This window comes from Calcarisporiella thermophila (assembly GCF_041956535.1).
Source record: "Calcarisporiella thermophila strain CBS 279.70 unplaced genomic scaffold VTP21scaffold_6, whole genome shotgun sequence".
NCBI classification, from domain to species: Eukaryota; Fungi; Calcarisporiellomycota; class Calcarisporiellomycetes; order Calcarisporiellales; family Calcarisporiellaceae; genus Calcarisporiella; species Calcarisporiella thermophila.
This window is the reverse complement of record NW_027192196.1, coordinates 1,255,115-1,265,436: the sequence shown is the minus strand read 5'-3', so window position 1 is coordinate 1,265,436 and position 10,322 is coordinate 1,255,115. Positions and strand designations below refer to the sequence as shown.

At 38.4% G+C, this 10,322-nt stretch overlaps 5 protein-coding genes across 5 annotated transcripts; 2 read left to right on the top strand and 3 right to left on the bottom strand.

The window, feature by feature from the left end:
- Window positions 1-522: 522 nt before the first annotated feature.
- Window positions 523-1,317, bottom strand: VTP21DRAFT_10253 (uncharacterized protein; the record flags this gene model as incomplete). The annotated part of the gene is made up of 1 exon (XM_069389569.1): window positions 523-1,317. The coding sequence occupies one exon, from the start codon at window positions 1,315-1,317 to the stop codon at window positions 523-525; it is 795 nt and encodes a 264-aa protein (XP_069253979.1).
- A 340-nt stretch (window positions 1,318-1,657) lies between these two features.
- Window positions 1,658-2,674, bottom strand: VTP21DRAFT_10252 (uncharacterized protein; the record flags this gene model as incomplete). The annotated part of the gene is made up of 2 exons (XM_069389568.1): window positions 1,658-2,022; window positions 2,131-2,674. 2 exons carry the CDS (start codon window positions 2,672-2,674, stop codon window positions 1,658-1,660), a joined length of 909 nt encoding a protein of 302 aa, XP_069253978.1.
- Window positions 2,675-4,388: 1,714 nt separating this feature from the next.
- On the top strand, window positions 4,389-5,234 carry VTP21DRAFT_10251 (uncharacterized protein; the record flags this gene model as incomplete). Its single annotated transcript, XM_069389567.1, has 1 exon — window positions 4,389-5,234. The coding sequence occupies one exon, from the start codon at window positions 4,389-4,391 to the stop codon at window positions 5,232-5,234; it is 846 nt and encodes a 281-aa protein (XP_069253977.1).
- Window positions 5,235-6,031: 797 nt separating this feature from the next.
- VTP21DRAFT_10250 (uncharacterized protein) lies at window positions 6,032-6,625 on the bottom strand (the record flags this gene model as incomplete). The annotated part of the gene is made up of 3 exons (XM_069389566.1): window positions 6,032-6,180; window positions 6,261-6,452; window positions 6,511-6,625. The coding sequence occupies 3 exons, from the start codon at window positions 6,623-6,625 to the stop codon at window positions 6,032-6,034; spliced, it is 456 nt and encodes a 151-aa protein (XP_069253976.1).
- Window positions 6,626-8,266: 1,641 nt separating this feature from the next.
- Window positions 8,267-9,776, top strand: VTP21DRAFT_10249 (uncharacterized protein; the record flags this gene model as incomplete). The annotated part of the gene is made up of 2 exons (XM_069389564.1): window positions 8,267-9,390; window positions 9,452-9,776. 2 exons carry the CDS (start codon window positions 8,267-8,269, stop codon window positions 9,774-9,776), a joined length of 1,449 nt encoding a protein of 482 aa, XP_069253975.1.
- Window positions 9,777-10,322: the final 546 nt, after the last annotated feature.

Below are 10,322 nucleotides of genomic sequence, written 5' to 3'. Positions count from 1 at the left end.
GAGAGGATGGTCAGTTGACCATCTTCTCTCAAAATGATACTCCCCGGGTCGATGCGATACAAGTCCGAAGCTCTAGCGAAAAGGCATAAGCCCCATAGGAAACACAGTTTTCGCCTCAGATCTCTCGCTTTTATATTGGTGGAAGGTCCCCATCTCATAAGCTCATTGAATATTGAAGTAATGTCCAATGAGTCCTTAAGTAGCGGCCTTGGTTTTGTTAGCTTGCGGGCTCCTGTTGGAACTGATTAAGAGTATATTAATAAAAGGAAAGAAGACAGATAGAAGGGATAACACAAATAACACACACCAGTAGAGAATTCAAAAGAGAGAAAGCACATCCTATATATATATGATAGAATAGGAGATGATGACTAATAATGATGATAAGATACTTGCTTATACATATTTGTATAAGTATGAAATAACCGTCGTAACACAACAACTATCCGGACTTAGATCATGCCTGGTCGTTCTCCAACAGTATTTTATTATCCTTTTTTTGAATTTTGTTTAAATCTGTTTTTACGAACGGCTACGGATTCCGCTCTGTTTCCTGGAATTTCTATAACTTGTACGCTGCTTACGCGTCTTCACTTTTGATTTGGATGCAGCTCTCCGTTCCTTAGCGAATTCTCTGGCCACCTCCTCGGGGATGAGGGTGTGCTCCGGAGTTGTATAGCGGAGGCTGGCGCTATACTGACCCGCTTGTCTGATTTCTGCGAGTCTTGACTCTGACATTGTAGCGAGATGGTCTCGCATCTGAAAAGTGATGTCCCGATATAGTTGCAGCCAATATTGGCAAAGAGTATCTGGGAACACGTCGCGATTATTTTCAACGAATCTCGCGACCGAAAGAAAAAGCGCGTCGATTATTCTCGTAGATAAGGCCAGACGAGATTGGAAGTCTGCCAGTGAACGATCTTTTGCTTTGGATTGATGTGATGCCTCTTGAAGCAAGCTGCTTGGCATCGCTGGCGCGTCATAAACTTGATCGCGAATGGCTGGCGCGCGGGCCCACCATTCTGCGCGAAGGTCCCTGTCCCGAATTTTGTGTTCGGGTGAAAAAATGGGGTCCAGGATTTGAGGGAACGCGTCCATCATCCATTGTGGGATCCTTTGGTAGTGTTTGGCCTTAGCAGCGTATATGAGCTCGTCAGGCTCATCTTCTGCAGTACCACTGCTTTCGCTGCTCGTCTCGTCGCGTTCCTCATCTCGGTTCTCTTCCAGTTTAGACTTGATTTCCTCAAGCATAGACTTAAGAATTTCCATCTCCGCTCGAAGAGAGACCTCGCCAGCATGGTCATCTTGGGATGACATTATACTTAGCCCAACGGTAACCGGTGTGAGCAAGAAGTGGCCGAGGATTATTTACTGTTTGTTTAATCTTTTATATTTTGCTGGTTGAGTAATAAAGTGGCGCAGTCAAATGTGACCATGCTGGATGGTCGCAAGACAATGAATGTATAGCCTGCATTTCATTTGGCTAACAGCCCATTAAATGGGCCATGAGTATTTAAGATATAAGAAAATAACTCATTATGGCTTTTTTCAAGATCGAACTAAATTCATCTTTAAAACAATTATCTAACAAACTAACAAAAATGCAATGATAGCTACCTTATTTCCATTAATTTAATGAGGGAGATGAAACGTCTTGTTACATAGTAGAGCAGCGTTTCTTGAAATTAATCCAAATTCCCCCCTCCGGCTTCATCGTAAAATAGACTTTCGGATTGATCCCATTACTTTCTTTGAGTTCGAGATGAAATGCGTTAATCAGTAACGCAATTAAGCAACGCAACTCAAGTGTGGCCAGATTTCTACCAAGGCAAGTGTGTGGACCGACATTAAACGCAACCTCCGGAATGCATTGATTTACCATTGAAGACTTCTCTTCAATATAAGCGTTTGCTTTGGAATTTGCAACGGAGGTTGTCCAACGTTCAGGATCAAATTTTTCCGGACTTGGGAAGAGTTCTGGGTCCATTAAAATTCCACGGACGTTGCAGAGTATATCGGTATCTAACAGGAGCATAATTGAGAAAATTTAATATTTAAAGAAGTTTTCTTCGCCTATTAACTCACAAAATACTCTATAAAGGAGTATAATAAAAAACAAATGAGTCTTACCGGCCGGAATCATTTTTCCACAGATATCAAGATCATCCTTTACATGGGCGTTAAATACAACTATAGCGGGGTAAACCCTTAGTGTCTCTCTCATTACCGCGGTTGTGTAGTTGAATTTATTCAAGTGTTCAGGCAGAACCTCTTTAGGGTCAACCTTAACCAAGTCGCCAAAAATACCTCGAACCTCTGCAAGAATATTCTTTTGTACTTCAGGCCGCCTTGCAATCTCGCCAAAAGCAAAGGAGCATGTATGTGAAGTAGTGTCGTGGCCGGCAAAGAGGACGAGAAGCATTTCATGCATAAGAGCTGTCCGACCTTCTTTTCCGCAGTACTGCGGCATTTCTGCCAGAATACATACCAGAGGTAACTTATTCTTGTCAGTAACTGAGGAATAAGTAGCAAGCGATTTTTCAATAGCCTTGTAGATGAAGGAATGAATACGATCACGACTCCTGCTGAAACTTCTCTTAGCCCACTCGGTTTTATTCACGATTGGAATAAATTGCCAAGGGGAAATAAATCCTGAATTCAAATCTTGAAGCATAGGCTACTTTTTCTAGTTAATTAAAGATTGTAAGTTATTATAAAAATTGATAGCTTTTACCCCAATATTATCTTTCCCTCCGATATCAGAATAATCTAATTCGTCCTCTCCAGCAAGGCCAAAAAGACATTGACATATCACATCTGATGTCAAATTAACGAATTCTTTGTCAACATTCAAAGCTATTCCCTCCTGCGATTTAATATCAATTTCATCAATAAGTTGATTAGCACGTTGGACTACATATGTAAGAAGAGATGGAACTAGTTTTCTGGGTTGAAAAGTAGGAGCCATTGCGTGGCGACGCCATTTCCATTCCTAATATCGAGATATGTTCAGTTAGTAAGAAATATTCAGTAATATAAAAAAGCCAAGCATTTGAAATATCAATTTACGTTATCAATGACAGTTCCAATATTATTGCCCCCAAACGTCCACAAGATCATAGAGCGAAAAAGGGGTCCTCTTTCAACTTTGTTTTTTCCATTGTAATTTGCCTGCCCATGAACGAGTGCTTCCTTCATGCCCTGCAACGAATTTATAAACACAATATCGCGAGGAAATACGCGTAGAACACATAATGGCTGATAATTAGGATTTCGGGCAATTTCGATGAGGCGGTCAGCGATATCTGTTAAACGCACACCTGGTAGAATGCGCTCAAGGAAATTGGCCGATTCCCATGATACACGAGGAAGATGAGAGTATTTAAACTTTTTGAATAATATAGCAGAAGCAAAGTATGCTATAGCAATTGTTGATATGGATGTTATAGCTGTAACCAAGGATTGGTTGAACATGATAAAATTTTGAAGAAATAATTGTAAAAAAAATCCAGGTTCAATCCTCAGATTATTTATATTATGTAAATTTTCAATTATGCTATTTCAAATTTTTATTATTTGACTCCGAACTAAATAGAATAAGGTATTAATCTAGAACATCAATTCAAAAATACAGTAGGCTGTAAAGAGAGTTAGAAAAATGAGTGTTTTTCTTATCACGCCTATATTTATTTCAAATATCTAAACTAAAACTTGAAGCCTAATTTATAGAAGATCTAGCCATTCCGTCAGTGTAAAAGAAAGAATGCTCACTCTACTATCAGATTTTAAATCCTCCCCGTTCCTTTTGAGTTTGGCCAATCGGGATATTTCTATTATTTGGCCCGATTAATTGAAGTCCATTTTCTCGGGTAGTATTTTCCAGCCTAGAATCGACTAATTTGGCAACAGGTTTAAATTTTGATTGGATAATTGAAGCATTTAAGCATTTTTTTTTTTTTTTCATAGAGACGGTTGCATTATATTACATATATGCCGTTGTGGTTTCAATACAACCATAATAAGGATTTTTTTCCTAACTTTAGAAATGTAAAACGAAAAAGTTTACTGATGTGATCAGGCTAAACAATACTAAAAAAGTATTCATATTAGTATAATAAACAGAGGCGCATCATTATATTTGCACATAACCAGCAACTTATTAATAGATTGCATTATCATATTTGCGCCTAAATCAAATATACGCCTAAATCAAATATACGCCTAAATCATAAAAGCGTCATACTCGTATTATACTTACATATCTCTAAATAAGATTCTAGAGAAAAAAGATTTATTCTGGTAAAATATATATATAATCTGTCTCTTCCGTATTACAATGAAAAATATTTTTACAATTTATCATTTTATCCTTCACCCCAGTATTAAGAATGACCAATTGTGCAGTAGCTTCAATCGAAGTACCATCTACCGAACAAGTAGGAGAATATTATAACTTAATCTCCTCCGCTTTTACTTCCGCTACAGGAAGCGACTGTATACATTACGGGTTCTGGGAAAATTCTGAAGATGAAAGCTCATTTCCTAAGGCAGCAGAAAATTTAACAGATATTTTGATTGAAAAAATAGATGTTAAATCAGGGGAGCGGGTCCTTGATATTGGTTGCGGAGTAGGAGGACCAGCAATTCATCTTGCACGTAAGACCGGGGCCAAAGTCGTGGGTATTAGTATTAGTGAGTCGCAAGTGAAACAGGCGACAGAAAATGCTATTAAATCAGGAATGGCGGGACAAGTGTCTTTCGAATTTGCCGATGCAATGGACCTACCTTTCCCGCCAAATTCATTTGATGCAGTATGGGCCTTGGAATCCATAATTCATATGGATCGCCTCAAAACACTTCAGCAGGTTGCAAAGGTTCTGCGCCCCGGTGGCCGTCTTGTGCTTACTGATATATTTTGCCATGCAAGCAACTCCCCGCAAGTTAATGAAACCATAGAGACGTTTAGGAGAGGGTTTATGATGTCCCCTCTTGCAAGTTTGGAGGAGTATCCAGAACTTATCTCAAAAGCAGGCCTCAAATTGGATCGTTTGATAGATATATCGAATAACACAAAAAAAACATTTTCTGCTTTATGTGGGATATTTCGCGAAAATGGAGCGCATCTGAATTCACTGATAGATAGTCAGTCTATCGATTCCATAGCTTCTATTATATCACCAATGGCAGACATATCAGAGATGGGTTATCTCATTCTTGTGGCTTCTCGCATTTAATTGTGAAATCATTTCGTTATATAATGAGACGAATTGCCTGTTAAGAAGAATTCAACAACCTAAAACATCCATTGATAGTCAAATAATCTGATGATATAATGATCAAGAGATATAGGCTAAAATGATAAAAATAAATATTGCTATTCATCGAATCGGTTGGGGAAATTTTGGATGTCTGTGTCATGGCTTAGAGAGATACAGCTTAAGTGGTTCATCCCTCTACGTTATTGTCAAAAGATTCAAAGCCAAGCCTATGAATAGTTATTTCATTCTGGTACTTAGAAAGATCATCCAATGACTCCCACCACGTAAACAAAAAGTTCTGGCAAATTAATATGAACCATGGTGTAAAGCATATGGAGGAGTGACTAAATAGCTGTCGAAGCTCTTCCCGAGTTACGTATTTGACTGCTTTAACCTCGTTATCATTGAGAAGTAGATCGACATCCACCTTAATGAAAAGAATGTAGTCGACTTGTGAAAGAGCAGAGTATATAGTTTTAAGAGAAGGTAGTTGTAACAGGACCAAGCCACCATCTCTCTATTCTGATTCAATATTTCCTTTTATGTGCTCATTGGTTCCCACGCTGATTAAGGTTTATCTTGTTTACTATTTAAGCCTCGATCTTTGTTTATGATTCCTTGCCCATTGTTTGCCCATTCTTTGGCCCACCTTTGTCCATTTGTCCATTTTGTCCATTATTCTAATTGAATTAAGACCACATTTCATATATTCAATAAGAACCCGAATCATTAACAGTCTCAGAACTGTTACAGTAGTAATCTCTGGAAATCAGCTATTCCTTACTTTCGTTTTCACCCCAAATCCCATCGGATTCAGCAAGATGACGGATGCGAGTTAGAAACTCGAACTTGTCCAACGGAACTTGCTCAGCTTTGATGCCTAGTTCATGTTCGAGTTTCCTCTGAGCAGCCCGCTTAATATCTAAATATTGCAGAAAATTGAAGGATTAAACAAAGGAAAAAAGTAGAAAAAACACATATATTTAAGTAAGAGCAAATTACCTAGTTGATTTTTCTCGTCCAGCTCTAAGGGTGAATAGAGAGGGTGTGAGCAACAGGTATTGGTCCAAAGGTCGGGGAATGTGATTTTTTCAGTTGAACGCTGCTGTAGCAGTAGCCTATTTTCCTTATCAAAAAGGAACACACTAAAAGCACGGTGCAGAAGTCCACCTCTGATGTTGCTCATAAGATGACCTATACACAGATATGTATAACGAGGAATTAATATGTACCACGATTGTCAATCCCATACATTCTTTCTTAGCTCCAGGACGAATGGCTCTGTCATTTTCGTCAGTGATAATACACAACTCCTTCATGAGCTTAACCTGTTCATTATCATAGTCTCTATTGATACCACTCAACATTATTCTTCAAAGATATTGTGAAATTATAAGGAGACTACTGTTAAAATATGATCATATATTCTAGAGGTGACAACTTTGAAAATGCAACACAGGTTTTGACTTTTTGAAAATTTCTCACTTATTCTACTTGATATATGACTGAATTTTTAAATAACAGACCTGGGGAACTTGGTCTCGAATTAAAATAGCAAGACAAACTCGCTTATATCGTCTAATCTGCACCAATAAAATTCTCGATTATTCCCGTGAAGATTTTCTTATCCCGACAATTCAAAAGGTTTTCACTAATATAGACTCAAGCCGTTGAGGCAGCAGTAATTACTTAATTATCTTTTTAGAACTGCGATATTTATTCAAGGGACTGGACCATTGAGGTGAGTATAAACGAAATATTATTTATATTCTCGACAAAGAACCTCCAGGAAGTAATTCGAGACCCTCCTAAAAAGAAATAATTTTTGAATTAGTGATTTCATTCGCATTTTCAAATATTAGTAAACGAGGTAAGATGTAATACAATAGTCCTGTATTTTTTTTTTTGTATATAAGGATACATCCATATCATTCTATCCATCCAATCCATCTCGGTCGGTATGCAGGTCAAGGAATATTTCCCAGGTGATGAAGGCGTTCGAAGAAAATCTCGCCAAATAATGGAAATTGTCCGATTGGTCAAAATAAGTAGATTCCATCCTTATCCTCACATCTGAAAGTTTTATATAAAAGCAAATCTTAGAAGGTGCCCGAAACGTTCAAGGATATTTGTATTCATTCCCAAAAATCGATAAGAGAGATAAGAAAGAGGTTCAATTGGCCCAAGTTAATATGAATATAAACTAGATATGCTATTTGCATTGTTCACGTCTAGAACAACTAGTTTCGTTCGCATTCAAGGTAATCGCAGCATATAAACGCACTCTATTTCAGCTCACTATCTTTCTAACTTATTACTATTTGCGATTAGTAATTTAGTATTTTCACTTTATACTACCAACTCCTAGCAATTTTTTTCTGTTTGATTTCTAATTATTTTATGCTCTTCACAAGTTTTGTATTAATTCTTCAATTATCATGCTGGTTAAGTTGAGAACAGAGAGCATATTGGATTACACTATGCGGTATACTGATAGGAGCCATATGAGAATTGCTTTTACTTTTATCTTCATTGGGGCTCTCATATACATTTGCTTTATTCGAGCTTGCACTATTACTAGTCATAATGTCAATCCCAATGTCATGCTCTGCACTATTGGCACAAAGGACAGTGCTCTGTTTGTTTTAATCCGTCAGATCCACCATATGTCGCTAGCCGTTTCTGTCCCATTGTTCGCAAATGTCCATATGATTATTTCAAGATTATTCTTCATTATGGCCCTTTTATGTGGCTCCTGTTCATCATTATTGCCGCTTTTTACCTCGCAAAATTTGGGAGATATCGGTAAAGCATTGCTCTTAAGGTAATAATTTGCGTAGAGGTTCGAATTAATTTTAATTCACCACCATTATGCCAAATTGGCTGAAAGTATTATTTCTCACTTCATTAATTTCTTTAATGTTTCTCTCCTCTTTATAAATAGGTTTAAAGCCGGCAATAAGCGATTAATTAAACCGTATCACCAGCCTAATAAGCATAGAGCAACAATGCATACTACTGTCACTGTAGAAACGGGTATAAATAATGCAACTAATAGGGGAGGCATATTAATACCAAATACAGCAGATAGTCTAACTGGAACAGGGCCGGAGTCAATTGAAGAAAACCATAAAACCCTAAGAGACAACTCATTTGGGGCCGAGATGTTGAGCAACGAAGAGATCCTTTTGCTACTACAACACAAGAAAATCTCACCATATGCGCTTGAAAATGTCCTTAAAGATTGCACGCGAGCAGTTCACATAAGGCGATCGCTCGTCTCTCGTCAAATTATGAAAAGGAAATTTGAAATAGACGCATTACCAATGCACCACTATGACTATACTAGAGTATTAGGTGCATGCTGCGAAAATGTGATAGGATATGTACCTATTCCAGTGGGAGTAGCCGGCCCATTGCAAATCGATAGTGAGATGGTCCAGATACCAATGGCAACTACTGAAGGGGCCTTGGTGGCTTCGACGGCACGCGGCTGTAAAGTCCTCAACATGAGTGGAGGGGTTTCCACAGTTCTGATAAAAGATGGAATGACCCGTGGACCTGTGGTAGAGTTTCCAAGCATTGCGCTTGCTGCAGAAGCAAAAGGGTGGCTTGAGAAGGAAGGAAGTTCTTGGGCGGCGGAAATCTTCAATTCAACCAGCAGATATGCAAGGCTTAAGGATTTGAAAGTTGCGCTGGCGGGTCGATTAGTGTTCATACGATTTACCGCAACAACTGGTGATGCAATGGGGATGAACATGGTGTCTAAGGGGTGCGAGAGAATAATGGCCTCATTGCAGGAAAAATTCCCAAGTATGCGTGTCATTTCTGTTTCAGGAAATTATTGCACAGATAAGAAGCCTGCAGCAATAAACTGGATTGAAGGACGGGGAAAATCAGTAGTAGCAGAAGCAGTAATCCCAGAGGAGATTGTTCACACGGTGCTCAAAACCAGTGTAGATACACTGGTGGAATTGAACACGAGCAAAAATTTGATTGGTTCAGCAATGGCAGGTTCAATTGGCGGGTTTAATGCCCATGTGGCTAATGTTTTAACTGCAATATTCATTGCAACCGGGCAGGATCCGGCACAGAATGTAGAGAGCTCTAATTGCATTACCCTGATGAAAGGGTAAGTATTCGATTTATATTCTGCTTGCAGAACTTTAGACAAATGTAAAATCTTATTATAGGTTAAACAACAATCGCGATCTTTACATATCCTGCACAATGAATTCTATCGAAGTTGGTACCATCGGGGGAGGAACAGGTCTTCCGGCCCAGTCAACAATGCTTGACTTGCTGGGTGTACGAGGTCCTCACGCAACTCAACCGGGTGCCAATTCACAGCGTTTAGCTCGAATTATATGTGCTGCCTGTATGGCTGGTGAGTTGAGCCTTTGCTCAGCATTGGCAGCGGGACAACTTGTAAAAAGCCATTTGAAGCATAATCGGTCAAAAACTCTCCCGATCTCACTACCCACTTTGACAGCAGTGGGAAGATGGAGCAAGATGTAGTTAGGCATGAATAAAGATATTTTTGAATCGAATAACATCCTTAGAAAAATATAAAAATAATATAAGAAAATAAAGCAGGAAAACATCTGTATACATATTTTTTTAGTTGTATTATCATTCATAGTTCGGCCAATGTACTATTAACCAAATGGAATGGCTATACATTCATTGTCTCAGCGCATCCAACTTTGTTGTACATGTGACGGGGATTTTAAGTTGGAGAGAAAGATTTAACTCCGTATGATTTATTACAATTCCCTTTGGGTGAGAGCCCAAGGTTCTCTCCCTGGATGGTATCTGCTCCTTCGGAGCCCAAATCGTGCTTTATTCATAGTTACAGAAAGTAATAATAAAATATAAAAAAGTATAAAATTGAAGTAAAATATTGATCAAATTTTTTCCAAATTGCTGTTTTTAGAATTAATTGTAAAAAGGTAATAATACTGAAAACAAAGTTATTTAAAAACGGTGTCTGCTATCCTTGTTCCCTAGCTTTGAGAAGTCCTACGGATCTGTGCTGTACTCTTGGGTTGTGGCGGGTGGGCT